This window comes from Melopsittacus undulatus, chromosome 21 (assembly GCF_012275295.1).
Source record: "Melopsittacus undulatus isolate bMelUnd1 chromosome 21, bMelUnd1.mat.Z, whole genome shotgun sequence".
NCBI lineage: Eukaryota > Metazoa > Chordata > Aves > Psittaciformes > Psittaculidae > Melopsittacus > Melopsittacus undulatus.
In genome coordinates, this window is record NC_047547.1 from 1,071,517 (window position 1) to 1,089,180 (window position 17,664).

Here is a 17,664-nt window from a genome sequence, read left to right on the forward strand (position 1 = left end):
ACCCCGGGGTCCCCTCAGCACAGAGGCAGCACCGGGAGCGCGCACACAACCCCGGGGTCCTCTCAGCACAGAGGCAGCACCGGGAGCGCGCACACAACCCCGGGGTCCCCTCAGTGAGCACTGAGGCAGCGCCGGGAGCGCGCACACAACCCCGGGGTCCCCTCAGTGAGCACCGAGGCAGCGCCGGGAGCGCGCACACAACCCCGGGGTCCCCTCAGTGAGCACCGAGGCAGCACCGGGAGCGCGCACACAACCCCGGGGTCCTCTCAGCGAGCACCGAGGCAGCACCGGGAGCGCGCACACAACCCCGGGGTCCCCTCAGCACTGAGGCAGCGCCGGGAGCGCGCACACGCCCCCACCGTCCCCCCACCGCGCCTGCTCTGGACTAACGGTCCACCGCGGGGGGCGTGGCCGGGTGAAGCCGCTCCCGCCCTGCGCATGCGCGCTGTCCGCAGGGACGGCCGGGGCGGGGCCTGCGGGTAGCCCCGCCCCTCTGTGGGCTGCGGTGGCCGCCTCAGCTGCGGCCGCCGGGAGGGAGGCAGGCGGCGGAAGATGGCGGCGGCCGCGCTGCGGGCCTGGTTCTGGAACGAACGGTTCTGGCTGCCGCACAACGTGACGTGGGCGGACCTGGCCGGGGAGCCGGGCCCGCCGGGCAGCGGGCTGCAGTACCCGCGGGCGGGACACGTCCTCTCCGCCTTCCCGCTGGCGCTCGGCATCTTCGCGGTGCGGTTGCTCTTCGAGAGGTGAGCCGGGGACCGCGTCCGGTGCGGGATACCGCGGGGCTCGGAGGTGGCCGGGGCGCTGCTCGCTCCCGGCTCGGGGCCGAGCCCGCCCGGGTCTCTTAGCAACGGGCGGCGGAGCGGCCGTGGGTCGGCCCCGTGGCGAGCGGGGCCCTGCTCGCCCCTCAGGCAGCGCGGAGGCCGTGGTGGGGTCTCCGGACGTGGGGTCTCTCTGTATGGATATTGTGTAAGGCAGGAAAACCTGTCCCGACAGCCGCTGTCGCGACAGACGGAGCCCGCCAGGCTCCTCGCTTCCTTGGCTTTGCATCCTTCGAGGCTCCCCCAGTGCTCGGGGTACCTTATGCTGAGGTAGTGCAAGGAAAATCTCTGGAATTCACTTTTCTTCCTTCTCCTGGGGGAGCGAACCAGCGGCTGCTGCTCTGCTGCTCGTTGCTTTTGTTGTATCCTTGGGAGTTCCTGGATGAGGAAATAGGACTTGTTCCCATGGCCTAGTATATTATTAAACAGTCTGTGGATCCCCTGCATCTCGGGCATGATGGAGGTGTAGCACATCAGTATGTCGGCCCATAAACAGGTGTAGTTCCCTATCGTGTTTGAGTATCCATAAACATGGTATTAACTCTTCCCTGGGGCAGAGGTTTATCCTCCCTGCGATGTGTATCTCTCCCAGCCACACACAGGGCAGACTCTGTGGGTTGCAGAGATGCTAATTAGTGAAGCAGCTTATTGAGGGGAACCGTTAGGTGAAGCAGACCAAGCCACCTTGTTCAGGCACTTCATTAAAGATTGATTTCTACGTTGAAAGCACTGAAGTACATGAAATCAAAGTGTCCTCAACAGCAAAAGGACCTGGAGCTGTTGGAACAAGTCCAGATGAGGCCACGAGGATGCTCAGGGGCTGGAGCAGCTCCTGTATGGAGCCAGGCTGGGAACACTGGGGCTGTTCAGCCTGGAGCAGAGAAGCTGCATGGAGACCTCAGAGCAGCTTCCAGTGTCTGAAGGGGGCTATAGGGATGCTGGGGATGGACTCTTCATTAGGAACTGCAGTGACAGGACAAGGGGTAACGGGTTCAAAGTGAAACAGGGGAGGTTTAGATTGGATCTAAGGAGGAAGTTCTTTCCTGTGAGGGTGCTGAGGCACTGGAATGGGTTGCCCAGGGAGGTAGTGAATGCTCCATCCCTGGCAGTGTTCAAGGCCAGGTTGGACAGAGCCTTGGGTGCCCTGGTTTAGTGTGAGGTGTCCCTGCCCATGGCAGGGGATTGGAACTGGATGAGCTTCAGGTCCTTTCCAACCCTAACTATTCTATGATTCTCTTTCAAAGCATGAAAAGGATTGCTGGGCTAAAGTGAGTAGGAATTGGGTTGGTTTGGGTTTGTGGGGTTTCTATAAGAAGTGTGAATTGTCTTGAGCTCTCAGAAGTTAGATGAGCAGAGGAGAGTGTTGTGCAGTAGAAAGGTAGGTGAACTGTAAGGAAAACGAAGCAGGTCAGCAGAGCAAGAGGGAAATGTGAGAGGCCTGTTTTTCTCCCTCCATCTTATCTTTCTGTCCTCCAAAAACCACCCAAACAACTTCAGAAAACCACTGGCAGCCCAAACCAATGCAGAGGCTCCAGGCACACGTGTGGCAGTGCCAAAATCTCATCTCGGCTTGGTGTGCTACTGCTGGTCTTGGCCAAATGTTCGTGCTTGTCAGCAGACAAGGAGAGGAAGTTGTGAGACAGAATGATACCCCTGAAAGGGATAGAGTAGGAAGGCCTCCTCACTTCCTAAGCTCTGCTTAGTTCAGGTGTCTTAAACTGGGGAGGATGTGCAGAAGATTCTCCTTTCTCTAGGTCTGAGGTGTTAGGAGAGATCCAGTGCATCCTACCACACCTAGTAACACGGTCCTCCTGGGAGCAGTTAATTTATCCTGATGATCCTCCTTTGTGAAATGTGTTAATTTAGGGATGAGTCAAAATGACAAAGGAAGTTCTCTACTACCCAGTAAAACCTGGAGACCATGGCCCGGTTCCTGCCAGGGTTGTTCCTTTGTCTCAGCTCTCTGCTCTGGTGTCTCCACAGTGGTACCCTGAAGTGAGAGCAGCAGCTAGGCCAGTTTTTAGTATATTCAGTTTAAAAGACAGTATTCTCTAAGAAATGCTTCTCTCTTTCCTCCTGCTGCTCTGAACATGTTAGTTCAAATTGATCTTAATGAAATCCTGTTGTGCATCTATCCCGATTGAGGCTTTCAGCGTGATTGTGTCAAATGTTTTCCTGGACACACATTTGACAGTGGGACTTGATGACTCAGAACTTGAATTCTGTACTTGTGCAGCTCTTTTGTTTTAGCTTCACTTCTTTCTTTCTCCTTTTGCTGTAGATCTTCAGTGGGAGGAAGTCGGTGCTTTTGTGACGCTGACACTTGTGACACTGACACCTATTTCTCTTAGTGAATGCTCCTATGAAGTAACTTGTACATCATGATGTTGGTAAAATATTAATTAGGCTGACTCTCTGTGGGCAGTATATGGCTATAAGAGATGAGGCAAGACTTGTAGAGGAAGGTAAAGTCCTGACTTAGTGGTAGGGGGATGGATTTCTGTGCAGGCAAGATAAAGAAGAGCTTCTCACTGGTTCCTTTTTTCATTTGCTTTTTCATGCTTTTACTCATGGTTATTTCTCCTGATGCATCTTGTTCCACTGCAAGCACAGCCCCCCCCCCCCCAAACAATTCCCAGGTATCTGTACAAACCTGGAGCCTGGTATTGATCTGATGTGTTTGTAATGACACTGGAATGCCCATCAGTAACAGATATACGTGTTACTTGACAGGTCTGAGGAAGGATCTGCAGTCTGTGCTCAAGCTGGGGGGGGGGGAAGGTGATTTTTAGATGTTACTTCATTAGTACTGCTTGGAAAATTAGGGGCAGTTGTGGAATGAGGTGGTTTAGTCTTAGCACAGTGAAGCTGAGAGATTATGGCCAGATGAACTCTTACTTTAAGCACATACTTTATAAAACTTACTATTTCACAGATTGTTCTTCCTTTTCAGAGCTGTAACAGGGAGTTGAATGCTCCCTAATGAAGGGTTCTGCCCTTGGGTTTGTGAAGTACAACATGCCTGAGATGCATTCCTTATGAGTACTTGAAAAGTGTTGGTTTCTTTCAAACTCAGTCTGTCTTAATAACTAGCATGAAAAAGATGGCTTGGTAGGAGCAACATAAGCCAGTGAGCAGGTACCTGTTCAGAGAAGTGTAATGTGAGTGTATAAGTGATGATGATTCCTTGCAGGGAAGGTGTGGCACTGCCACATAGATTGACCTTGGGTATAGTTGCTGCAGTTACAATTTTAGTGGAATCATAAAGTCATTTAGATTAAAAGGGACCTCTGGAGGTCACCTTGTTCAGTCCTCTCCTCAAAGCAAGGCCGGTGTTAGTCAAGGCAGGTTGCTCCTGGTCTTGTGCTCTTCAGGTTTGACTATCCTCCAGAATGGAAGTCCTTTGGTTTGGTGCTTTAACTGTTCTTGCTATGCACATCTGCAAGCCCATTCTGCAGCCAAACATACAAGATGCCACAGAGGTTTTGAGTGTGATTTTTCCTTAATGGACACCTAAAGGAACTGGCATGTAATTGTGATGCTTTTCTGACTGACAACAGGATTCACTTCATATTACACAGGCAGGGTAGTAACTGGTCAAAGCAATTGGATGGTGGCTGTTCAGGGGACTCCCGAGTGTGAGCCATGCCCAGTCCAGGTGAAAGCACCTTGTGTGGCATTTGCAGTTCCATTGCATGAAGCCTTTGCTTGTGGACTTGGAGAAGCTACACTGTGGCGTTTAGACTTCCTTAAAAGTAGTGAAATCCAGTGCTGCCATCCTTTTTCCTTCCTGTTTCTGGGACTGAGGCTACCTCCCTTTGCTTCCATTGTTGTGACTTCTCCCTTTGCTTGTGTTGATGTCTGGCTGCTGCTGTGTACAACAGTTCGCAGGGGTGGTTTTGGTTTGCTCTTTGGTCACCCATATGCTTCACTGAGTAATGTGAGTCCTTGGCTGTATCTGTAGCATGTGGCTTACTCTTGATTCATGTATTTTTTCCCTTAAACCTGCTAGTGAAGGAAGCTTCTACTCAGGAAGAGTTTAATGCTAAATTTTGAGGTTTTGGTGGTTCCCCCAGTCTTTGATCCCCAAACTGAATTATTCCTTCATTATTTTTCCTGAGGAGATGCTGTTTCTTCTTCCCTTGATGCTTCAGGTTTTGAATTCTAGGATAGTGCCAAAACTTTGTCTGGATCTCTATGAGCTTTCTTAACCATCCTTTCTCTTCTTTGCTTGTTCTTAAAACTCTCCTGAGTAAGGTTCTCTTTTATGTGAGGAAACTGTCCCAAACTGAGCATCTTCAGGCCAGTCTTGGGGTTTGTTAAAGAGCTGTGTCACAGTGAATGAAGTAAAAATACTTGGCATCCTGCAATAGCACATGTGTACTTCATTGTTGTTGTGGTATATCCTGTAGGAAAGAAGAGTATAAAGATATCTGCTTTTATGGGGTCTAGCCAAATGTTTCATAACATCAGAGCATGATTTCTGACTGGTGGTCCAGGTTATAGAGGAAGCAGTGAGCCTTCTGAGCCAAGCTAAAAGGAAATTACTCTTTCCTTTTTGTTTTATATAGATATATGGGGGCTTTTTTAAAGCTATGACTGTTGAAATGAACAGGACATAGGGAGAAACGGGGCAGGAGAGTGTCTGTTAGCACTGGGGCCGCAGTGGCTGTTACTTGTTCAGTGCTTTCTGAGAGCAGGGGGTGTTCCTTTAGGATTAGTCATGAGCTGCTTGTAATTTCTCAAGGGGGAAAACCCCACAACCTGTGTCTGTTCTTGGCTGTTTGTTACCCAAGTACCAACAATGTACTCCCAGGAATGACTGCTGTTGGAACACGTAGTTGTGATCCCCCTAAATTTGAGAATCATAGAATCATTTAATCTCTCTTAAACACAAGGAGAAATGGTGGCAAATGTAATGGTTGGGAACAGCAGCGTTTTCCATGTGTTCAGGTAACACATTCCTTAGAATCCTGTGCCCCTTCTGACACAAGGTATAGCAAATACTGCCAGGGTTTTGATGTATGTATCAATTCTAGTTGCAAACCCCAGGCTTGTTTTTAGAGTCTGTGCTATAAAATTCAGAGAGTGTTAGATCAGCTTTTGGAGTACGTGGTGCACACAGGACTGAGATCTTGGGTCTTTCAGGCTGACTCTTTAGGTCTTCCTCACTCTTCCAAAGGAAACAACCACTTTATTTTTCCCAAAGGAAAAACAAAAGCAAAACCAACCAAAAACCTGGGTCTTTCAGGAGCTGTGCCACTTGGAACTTCCCTTTTCCTCTGAGCTGTGTTGACTCCAAGGCACGTTCTAGAAATAAGGCATTTTGTTCCTGGTGCTACAAGGCTCCAGCATTTATGTTTGCTGAGGATGCCTATTAGTGATCTATTCTTATATCTCTGAGTAACGAGAATCACCCTAGGGAACACATTTTGGTCCTTGCAAGCCAAGGACATTAAGGTTTAATTCTCCTTTTGGATGTGTGTACTGTCTGCAGTTACCATTTGGACTAATGAAAGGTCATACTTCACCTCCACAGTTTCTTTAAGCAAAGTGAGTGGAGCTTTTCAAAAGCTTTTAGGATGGGTTTTGCAGTGGGTCACAAGTCAGGGTCCCTGTGACTGAGGCAGAGGATGGAAATGGATGCCTGGGTTTAATCTAGCTCTTTCTTTGGAACTCTTTCAGGTTTATTGCCAAGCCATGTGCCATAAACCTTGGCATTCAAGACAGTGGACCTCACAGAGCCCAGCCCAATGCAATTTTAGAGAAAGTGTTTACATCCATCACTAAGGTGAGTCATGCTTCAAATTGTGCTAGAAATGGGGCCCTGTAAATAAGGGAGGGGGGGAAGCTTTTTGCTTCCACTTTTCTAATGAGAGAGAAATGCATTTCACACTGTGCATGCACAATGAGGCTGCTCTTCCTTATTTTACTTTGCCTTTAGCATGTCCTTGGAGCTACATAAATCTCTTTCTAGCTGACCTCTGCTTTTGTGCACAGAAGAATATCTTTTGAATATAGAAATGTTCTCCTTTTTAGAAAGCTGTGAGGCTCCTTCCTTTGGTTCATGTTTTTTGGCCAAATGGTAATTTCTGTAACAAGTGGTAATTCTCAGTTTCACAAAAAATTTCCCAATATCTTTCACTTTCTGTTAGAAAAGTGCAACTCCCTCCCTCGAGATCTGCTCATTTGCTGGTTTTATTGGCCACTTTTGTGAATGCTTGCCTCTTATTTTTTGCCATCTACTATGGAATTGGACAATAGCTGTCACAGTGGAAGGCAGTTATGGAAAGTGTTCAGTCAATGGGAATGTGCTGTGATAAAGGGTAGGACATTTAATGTTGACAGTAGGTGTTTCTTTTGATTGTTTCGTGGCCTTTTGCTTAAGCTGACAGTGCTCCTTCACTTCAGAATTCCACAGTTCCACACTTCTGTACTCTGTTGAATGCTGACAGCAAAATCCATGCAGGCCGCATAAGAGATTTTCATTAAAGATAGTGAAATGGAAGGGGTTATGTTCTGATTTGGGGATGCTAAACTTCCTCCTGAGTGGAGTAGATAAAGTGAATGGAAGGAAAATTCTATGGAAACCTTTCTGAAACTCACCTCATTGAAGTTTTGAGGTGTTTGGGTTGATGTGTGAACTGAAAAGTCCCTATGATCTGATGCCTTTTGGGGGGAGGACTTTTTCTGTCCTTGAATGTTTAGAGAACCCATGAGGACACACACTGCAGAATTTATCTGGCTTAATGAAAACAGACCCGTGTTTGACTGTACCAGTATACACAATCAGAATGTAGGGTAGCATTGATGCAGGGGAAAGGTTCCATTGCTGCTCTGAAACTGGAGCTCTGTAAATTCTCTTCTGAGGGAGGTTCAGTTGCATTGTGGAAGTGTCAGGTAGCCCAAACTGTTAAAACCAAGTGAAGTGCAGAGAGATCTGGTTGTGATGGAATTACAGGAAAGTCATGGTCTCAGTACTGAAAATCCAGTGATTTTGCTCTCCAGTTGAACAGTCTGGTGACTGTTGCATCAGCATTCTGCATACTTTTTGGATTTGTGTGTAATGCAAGTAGTCAAATGTGTTTATCATCTTTCAGTTGTAAGAGCTCCCTGGCAGAGCTTGTTAAAAGGACACTGGTCTGACATTAACATGGCTTATCTCACCACTGGCCCGGTTCAGAGGTAGTTATCAGGTTTTGTTCACTTTATCTCTTATAAATCCATTTATGTCATTATTCAAACCACTAAACTGCCAGTAGTTTCCAGCCAGAGAACACTGATACATCTTTTTTTTACTGTACAGATATTTCAGTATTCAGATTTAATTTTATTTGTGAACTTTGATAGTGGAAATAACATCATCTCTATGATGTGCCTTTGGAATATAGAAAAAACTAGTGTGCTAGACCAGCTCTTCCTTTGTGTATCCCTAAACTTGCAGTGAGTAGCAACCCTTAAATGTAGTCCTGAGTTCTGAACTGTTTGAATTGATAGGCAGGTTTTAACAGGTAGGACAGGACATTTTAGAAGCTCCTCCCCCCAAATGAGGAAGCAGAACAATTGCATTCTTTGTTGTGATGTGCTGTCAGATGATGAACTATTAAACCAAAAGCATTCTGAATAATTAAGTAATTAGTGGCTTATGGAGGTTAAACTTGAATGAACATATGTGGCAACTGGTTCTTACTTCTAGTCCATACTAGTGCTTCTTACTGTGTGTGTTCTATGTGTTTCGTTTCTGTCATAGCACAGAGGGGATCTTGGGCTGAAAGGAGATTAAGAAGTAGGAGAAATGACGCTTGTTCCATTTTCCTTCAGTCTCCAGATGGAAGGAGGTTAGAAGGCCTGTCAAAGCAGCTGGACTGGGATGTTCGGAAGATCCAGCGCTGGTTTCGTCACCGGAGGAACCAAGACAAACCCACCACCCTCACGAAATTTTGTGAGAGCATGTATGTTTGTGCAGAGGCCAAGATGTGGCTTCAGCGTAAAGCTCCAGCCGTATGTTCTCTTTTCTCACTGGAACCGTGGTCAGCCGCTCTCTTTAACTGGGGTTGGCTGCTGGAAGATAAATTCTTGTATAAGCAAATGAAAGAAGTTAGGAGGGCTTTTTAGGATTCGGTACTCTCAAATGCTTTGTGTATGTGCACGAGGGACCAGAACACATATACAGGAGTTACTCCTGTCAATGGTGAGCAGCTTTAGATAGTGGGAACAGGTTGCCCAAAGAAGTGGTAAATGCTCCATTCGTGGGAGTGTTCAAGGCCAGGTTGGATGGGGCTTGGAGCCACCTGCTCTAGTGGAAGGTGTCCCTGCCCATGCAGGAGGGTTGGAACTGGATGAACTTAAGGTCCTTTCCACCCCAAACCATTCTGTGATTCTATGATGAGCCCCTTAATACACTGTAGTGCACATGTGTGCATGCGTGCACAGCTTGAGGAATTACACTGGAAATAAACCTGCTGTCTGCACAGTTTTGTTGTAGACCAGTGTTTGCTCCCAGACAGAATGACCTTATGGCTTCCCCAAGGATGTATATACTTTTATAGAGACACTTCTTGGATTCCTGTTCTTTTCATTTCAGTTCATTCTTTTGTTCTGTGTTTCTTTCTGAATGCTTGCTGTGACCTCTGTTAGTGTAGTAGCATCTGAATATTTTTTTCCTGACTTATTTCTTCTGTGCTGGTTTCTTTCCTTTCCAGTAACTTCCTTCATATTAATTCTTCCCCCAGTATGGTTTTGTCTGCTTAAAGCCACAAGGTAAGAGGGACAAATACGTGTATTAGGATACCTTCTGGATAATAATGACTTACCTTGTTGTTATCTTGTTATTGCATATGAAAGATATGAATGATGCATGTTCACTCTGAGCTTTATTTCAAGCTTGGCTGTTGATACAAACTCATGCGGTGTGAAAGCTCTTAAATAGGTTTATCCTTACATGAAGTGTTGACAAATGGAGCATTACCATTTGGTGGGTAAAAGCTTTTCAGATGTCAGAAGTGGGGGTGTTTTTTCACAATTGTTCCAGTTTTTGTTCTAAATGTTAACCAGGAGCTAGTTCCATTTCATAAATGTGATTTTTGCTTCTTTTTCCAGGTGGAGATTTACATTTTATTTATGTATATTTTTTTATGGAATCAGATTTCTCTGGACGGTGAGTTGCTCTCTCATCCCCCCATTGTTGTCTTGTGTGACATGCAGCTGGTCTATGCCTGCCCTGCTGAAGTTGAGGGGTTTTACTACCTGGGTGTCATCATTTGTCACTTCTGTGCTTGTACCTAGCTTTAAACAAGGGGGAATTAGTGGTGATTGTCATCGTTCTGTCATCATTTGAGATCTGGGGTTTCTGTTTAAGGACCTTATTTACAGGAAAGCTTCTATACAGCTCTGTCATTATGGAAATGTTGACAAAATGTCCTGCTACCCCAATATGGGATAGAACTAGGTAGGTATTTTTGCTATGGAGAGCTGCTTTTGTATTTCCTCATCTCCCTCCTGAAGGGAAACAGTTTCATCATTTTGGGTCTTTATTGTTATTAGAGCTGTATGCTTATTCTTTGAATTTCCACTGCAGTTTAACTTGCCTTTGACTGCAGAAAGAGTATTTTACATCCCTAGGGTGTTCTGGAATAAATCTAAGCCTGAATGGTAAAATCAAGATTAAAATTCAGTGAAACGATACTGCAGTGGTCAGCTGCCATGGATAATAAGACAGAAAAGCCCAGTAGAGTAGTAATGTATCTTTCTCCCTTTAGGCACCCTGGTTTTGGGACACACGACAGTGCTGGTACAACTACCCTTTCCAGGTAGGAGAGAAACACTGAGTAGATCCCAAATTGCTGCACAATCACAGGGTTTTTTTCTTTAATGATGGAATTGAAGCTCCACTAAAAGCAGATTAAAACTCAGTAGGTTGAAGTGCTGCTCCTTATTCTGTGGGGTGGAGGCTGCAATCTAGTCAGCTTTCTAGTGAGTGAATGGCCATCCCTTTGAAAGGTGCAGAGATGGCATTTACTTGTTATGTCTTCAGATCCTGGTTAGCTTTGTCAACAGCAGTGTTTCCTCAGCTACAACTGACTCAGTTCAGATTCGGTTTATGTTTCCCTGGTGCTGAGATAATTAAAAGTGGAAGAATAAAAGGCATTAAAATTACACTGGTAACTTACGTACAGTGTTGTTTTCATGATGCAGCAAATATGATTGTGTAGAGGTCAGCGAGTCTGTTTCAGTGCTCTGTTTGCCTAATCCAGGAAGCTGGAGTATGAGTGGTAAATATTGACAAGGGAATCTTGCTCCATTTGAGCAAAGCTCAAACACACAAGTATCTTGGTGTGACTAAGCCTAGAGTAAGCGTGCTTAAGTTGGTTTTCACCGACCCTTAATTCTGGATCTTTTAAGTTATGCCTCAGCATTCTGAAGGAACAGAGTGGGATGGGAAGGAAAAAGTCAATTTTAATGTAAATTTTGAAGTACTTTTTCTTCTAACTGTGCTATCTTTGTTTTCCAGCCTCTAACATCCAGGCTTTATTACTACTATATCTTGGAGCTGGCCTTCTATTGGTCTCTCATGTTTTCTCAGTTTACAGACATTAAACGGAAGGTGAGATTAAGCAGAATTGCACTAACCTCTTTGCTAAGTAGGCAGGACTAACAAAAGAGTAAAGTTAAAGCACAGTAGCAGCTGTATTTTCTTCTTTATTTACATCTTTGGGTACCCTCCCTCCTTCTGTAATCACTAGCCAGGCCTGGGAAAAAGGGAGGAGCAAGGCTGCTATGCAACCTGGTATAGCCTTGAGAGTCCCTTTCACCTTCCAGGGGAAAGAACAGAATCCCTCAGGAGTTCCCAATCAAAAGTTACCAGATCATTGCAGAAAGATAGATTTAATTGGAAGGCTGGCAAGAAAGCATGAAAATGAGATGCTCGAAGCATACCTTGTTGAGCTGGGCGAGGAAATGGCAAACACTAAAGCAGTAATAAATGTGTGTAGTAGAATGGTGACTGGTTGTGATTGCTGGAATCAAATTGACTGTGAAGCCAAAAATAAGGGCTGTATGTTGTCCTGTCACTCTTTTCAGTGGGGTCTGCAGGCATTTTTATCCTTGTGCCTGTGCCTGCAAAGTTCTGGCTTCAAAGGAGCACACATACTGTGAGAGTCCTTTCTGGAACCTTTAGAGATGATGATTGATATTGAGTGATGAGCTGTGTTGTGTATCGAGTGGAGTGAGTCTGACCTAAAGTAATCCTCTGACCCCAGTTAGTTTTGTGGCTCTGTTCCAAACATTTGTATTTGTTTGTCAGCCCAACTCATTTTTTCTTCCCTTTCCAGGACTTCCTGATCATGTTTGTCCATCATTTGGCCACAATTGGACTTATTACATTCTCTTATATGAATAACATGGTGCGGGTTGGAACTCTGGTGCTGTGTCTCCATGATGCATCAGATTTCCTTTTAGAGGTGAGTTGCCTTTCGGCTCTTTGCATACCTGATGCCAGCGTGCTCTCAGGGGAGTAAGCTGACTTTGCCATTCTTGATAAGCTGCATTAAATATGGCATAAAACTTGTGCTGCTGATCCTGCCTTGTCAGCTTTACCTCCTAACTGTTTTAGTGCTGAGAATAATCCCTAAATATTCCAAACCCCTGACAAATGGGATAGCTTGAAGGACTTTGAAGCTCTACAGCCTGGTAATTACATGCCTTGTACAAAGGGAATCATATTCTCCTGTTTCTTGTGTCTTTTAGGCTGCAAAGCTAGCCAATTATGCCAAGTACCAACGTCTGTGTGATGCTTTCTTCATGCTCTTTGGTGTCGTGTTCATTGTTACACGGTTGGGCATTTATCCTTTCTGGTAAGCATGTGGAGCTGGAAGGTCTTGTTTGTTCTTCCAGTCCTTCAAGCACAGCCTTTGTATTTAGACTTGTTGCAAACATTCTGCCTGTCCCTTAAGGCAGCCTGAAGGTGCAGACAACCCAGGTACTGTTTGGAGCAGTATGTTCAGCTTAGGAGTGTGAAGAAGCCTCTCAACTGAGGGAGTGTGAAAACCAGCTAGAATCCTAATCATAGAATGGTTTGGGTTGAAAAGCTTAAAATCATCCAGTTCCAACCCCTCTGCCATGAGCAGGGACACCTCACACTAAACCAGGTCACCCAGGACTCCGATTCTTACAACACTCCTGTCCTATCCTTGTGCCATGACTGTGCAGAACCTGAAATAGGTCTTAGGTTTCTTGGGAGGTAAAACCCTGGCTAAATGGCTTAGGACAAATCATCCTGTAATGAGATGCCCTTTCATCACGCTGGGTTAGGCTTGGTGAGGTGGTTCTGCTGCTGAGTTCTTACTCATTTCTTGATTCTGTTGAAAGAGTGTGGTGAAAAATTGGTTATACCTGATTATTACTCAGTTTCTTTCAGGTTTACTGCATATACTTCTTTCCTAGGCACTGGGCAGCTTGCATTCCCATTCTTTTTGGGTGCCTTGATGGTAGGCAGAAACAATACACTTTGGTATCAGGGTTGCAATAAAAGCTCTTGCTTGTTTTCCAGTAAGTGCACCAAAGGAGTCAGGATAAGGAGGAGCTTTAATGCTTCCATCTTCATAAGCTCCCTCCAGTGACAGATGAGATATTGCCATTGTTTTTATAGCTGTTGTCTGTCATGAGGTGATGCTTTTGCATCATGCTATTGCTCAGCAGTCCTGTAAATCTTTAATGTATTTTCCACTGGCTGCAATGTAATCCCTCAGCTTTGCAGAGGAACCTGTCAGGGTTGCAGCAGTGCTGCAGACCCTATGCTATTCCACTTCAGGATATTCCCTTCCCTGATTAGTAGTACAAAACTTTGACAGTTCTCTGGAATTGCATTTAAGTCATCCATAAACTGGCTACGAGTTAGAAGCTTCAATAGCAGCATTTTGGGGACGTGGGTTCTTCTCTGCAAGGTTTGTTTTTCTTGTGAGATGTTAAAAGCAATGTGAAATGAATGACATCTTTAGAGGTTTCTCCATACCCCTCTACTTCATAAAATCCAAAGTGTTTAAGTTGCTTAAGTACTGGCAGTAACTCCCAGCTACAAGAAGAGCACAACAGTCATGAAAGAAAGCACAAAGCTGTGGCCATAAAGCAGTTTCTAGTTCTCCAGCTTGGCAGGAGAAACCTATAAATGTCTGAGGGAAGAGAACAGCACACAGGGAGGGAGGGAGGCCTACTGGGAGCTAAATTCCTTCCTGATCTTTAAATATGGGTGAAGACTGCCTAGGTATGAATGTGTTAACAGCTGTTTTGATGACCAGTGCAGCTTGACATCACTTCCTGTAAGGTTATTATAAATGCTGATGCTTTGGAGAAGGAAATTGGCAGCAGGTCTGGATGTGTGACCAGACTGCAGAACACTCACATCTCCCGTGGTTGTTGCTCAGTTCAACTGTTTCTAATTAGCTTTAGTCTGTCTCCTAACTCTGGCAAGAGACAAGCTGCATCACTGCACTGACAGGAGCAAAAGCAAAGCAACAGATGCTTAAATGAGCTACAAACTGGTGTGCATCTGGTCAGGCATCTTTATGTAGAGCCGTATTCCCAGCACAGCCCATGTGTAATGCGTTTCTGGATCTCTTTTAGGATTTTGAATACAACCCTATTTGAAAGCTGGGAGTTGATTGGTCCATACCCTTCGTGGTGGCTCTTCAATGGGCTCTTGGTGACCTTGCAGGTCCTGCATGTCATCTGGTCTTATCTCATCGTTCGCACTGCCTACAAGGCCCTCATGCGGGGAAAGGTAAGATTGCTGGCCACTGGCTTGGGACCTCTTTCCCTCTTAAAGCAGTCATGAGGAGCTGGGCCTTTCAGTGAGGGCTGGTGCTGGTTCTAGAGGGGCTTGCATCAGGAATGCTTGGTAGAGCAGCAGGGTTTTACCTTGGGTGCTCTGCAGACTTGAATTGCCAGGTGTATACCAAGAGGATGTGTTCCTCTGTTCTGGTTGTGCAGGGAAACAACACCATTTTCTAGCATGTTCAGATGTTGTAATGATGGTGAAGTTTTAAAGGTGATCGTGCTCTTTGTTTGAACAACCATACAGGATGCTTTCCAACTTCAGCTGGTTCTTGGGATATAATGGGAGTTCTGCATCTTCCCCTTCTTAGCCAGAACCTGCCTTAGTGCTGTCAGGGCAGGCATTGAGCTGCAGCATGCAGAGGAGAAAGGGTTATCAGAAATGCTGTGGTTTGTTGGTTGCCAGTGGGCTGATGTGGTGCAGTCTGGCTCCAGTCCTGAGTATTCCAATTCTAAGTTGGTTTGGGAGTTTTAGGGAGAGGGAGGGTGAAATGACAGCAGCTGGTTCACAACACACATTGCCCCAGGAGTGAACAATGCTGACTTTCAGCAGCAACCTCAGTTGCCAGGCAAAAAGGTGACTTCTGCTGAAGTAACATGAAAAGGAGCAAGCCAGACTGGAAACTAATTTCATACCCAGCCTAAACATCAAGAGAAGCCACTTCCTTTGCAGCTACTAGAGAGCAACAGCCAATCTCCTAGCACAAATGCTTTTGCTTTTAGTTTAATCAGATCCTTGGTAGTTTGATCTGAGTTTCTCTGATGACTCTGCTTGGTTTCACTTCTTAGCTCCCCCTACACAAGGAATGTAAGCTTGAAAAATATATGGTAGTTGGGGCAGTATATACATAATCTGAGGCAGTATATAAATCTTTGTATCTGCTCCCCATAGCTGCTACTGCAAATGTCTTATTTTCTGCCTGTTTCTGTAGCCTGAGGTCTACATCTGTTTTCCTTCCTTGGTTCTCTCCTGTCCAGGTGACCTAGCCAGTGAAAGGACTCTAAGCTCTGTCTTCTTCATTCTTTCCTCCTTTTCTCTGTGCCAGATTGGAGCTGGACAGTTTCATCCTTTGCATGTAAGTGTGATCTGTGCTTCTGGTTGTTTGCTGAAATGCACCTGTGGCTGTTTCCAGGCTAAGACAAAAGCAAAGACGTGGTCCTGGGGCTTTAAATGGCTGGTACCTTCCCTTAAAATGCTTCTCTCCCTGGCTGATACAGTGCTGGTGCTCACAGTTATGCTAAAATGCAGCTTTTTCCAAAGGTCAAAGCAGTGTTCTGGGGTTTGTTCTTATCTGCCTTCAGCAGGTTGCATGACCTTCACCTTTCTGCTTTTCTGACGCCCACAGAGACTCTGGTACCTGTCTTGTGAACACTGAGCTGAGTGGAAGGGCACAGGAGAAATGCTTTTTGCTAAAAGGAGTAAAGCAGGCACTTGTCCCCCAAATAATGGGGAAGGTTTCCAGGGATTTCAGCTTCCTTCCAGTGACCCTTTGAACTTCCAGCCTAGCAGGAGAACAGGGAAGGATAGCCGAAGTTCTGGCAAGGGGCAGAAGCCAGGACATCCAACAGGGCTGTCAGAACCAATCCTGGAGATCATTGACTTACCTGGCTTTCCTCCAGATCTTTCCTTGAGTTCAAAAACTTCCTGGCTGCTGCTGTTCAAAAGCCCTAGCCCTGATTTAGGGCAGAGCAGAGTGAAACCCTTGGAAAGGACTGAGTGCTTCAGTATTAAGTAAATGAGGGCTATTAGCTGCAAAAGTGTGAAGAACTTGCCTTGGGGTATGCAAAGCACAGGCTGCTCACTGCTGAGCACTGGTGAGTTTATGGCCCTGGCTCCCTGCCACCAACCAAAGTGCTTGTTTGCAGTTAGGGCCGGGCTTATGATCTCTTCCTTCTCCTTCTGGTGTGTTGGCTCCGTGCTGGTGCAGTGCCCTCCTGCGGCATCCGCAGCGGCTGACACCGGAGCGTGCCTGGGTCTGCTTCCGAAGGTTCAGAACCCCACATGAAAGGCAATTCAGCTGGCTTTGAGGTCAAGTTTTTAACTGAAGGCATAACTCTGCAAAGCTGCTCTAGATCTCAGGGCTGAGATGCTCCTTTTGTTTCTGAGAGGCTGTTTGGTGGAAGGGAGAGTTGTCTTTCTTTGGACAGTGGGCTACAGAACAGGCTTCTGCTTGTAAATGAGTTCTGTATGAACCACAAGCTGTGAGAATGGGAGGCACTTTGTGCAAACAGTGATGTGATAAATACAGCTGGTTAATTTTTAAAGTCTCCAAGGCACTCCCTCTAGGACAGAATGTTCTCTCTCAAACTGTTCTATAGATCCATGGGCTTTGGGCATCACAGAACTCGTTATGCTGCGAGGAGTGATTCAAAGCAAGTGTGTTGGTTGGAAAAGTGGCCTTTAGCCCATCTAGAATGACCAAGAACAGACAAATAGTGTCCTCTGTTCTGGAAAGTGCTTCCACAGATGTAGAGTATTTGGAATATGGGAATCCTGTTTCCAAGTTGTCCCTTTCTGTGTGTGTGTCTTGCGTTCTGTATGTGATTCCCTCTTGTGAGCTTGAAGTGATTCAGGATCAAATGTTCAGTGTAACTGAAGCTGGTTCCTCACATGGATGCAAGCCTCTAACTACTGTTTCCTGTGAATTTTTCAACCTCCCTTTCCCCCTGTGCTGCTGCCCAATTCCCTTTTGAAATGCTCAGGTATCCAAAGATGACCGCAGTGATGTGGAGAGCAGCTCTGAAGAGGAGGAGGTGACTTCCAACAGCACAAAAGGAGTTTTCAGCACTTCAAGTAATGGCTCCAACTGCATTAATGGCCATGTGGCTGGTGGGCAGTGGACAGAAGATGAGTAAGGCTGTGGGTTGGCCTAGAGCAAACACGAACTTGTCTTTAAATACTTAGATGTGTTGAGCTCCACATTCCCAAGTGATCTTTAATCAAGATACCCCTTCCCCAGAAACCTCCAGCAAATCTGAAATGGGCACAATCCAGACCAGTCAGAGGCTTTGCACAACC

General features: G+C 45.9%; 1 protein-coding gene across 1 annotated transcript; it reads left to right on the forward strand.

The window, feature by feature from the left end:
• Positions 1-488: 488 nt before the first annotated feature.
• Positions 489-17,342, forward strand: CERS5 (ceramide synthase 5). Its single transcript, XM_034071613.1, has 10 exons — positions 489-743; positions 6,504-6,609; positions 8,640-8,770; positions 9,918-9,975; positions 10,577-10,627; positions 11,329-11,421; positions 12,149-12,277; positions 12,564-12,670; positions 14,436-14,592; positions 15,643-17,342. The coding sequence occupies exons 1-10, from the start codon at positions 553-555 to the stop codon at positions 15,781-15,783; spliced, it is 1,164 nt and encodes a 387-aa protein (XP_033927504.1). The 5' UTR covers positions 489-552; the 3' UTR covers positions 15,784-17,342.
• Positions 17,343-17,664: the final 322 nt, after the last annotated feature.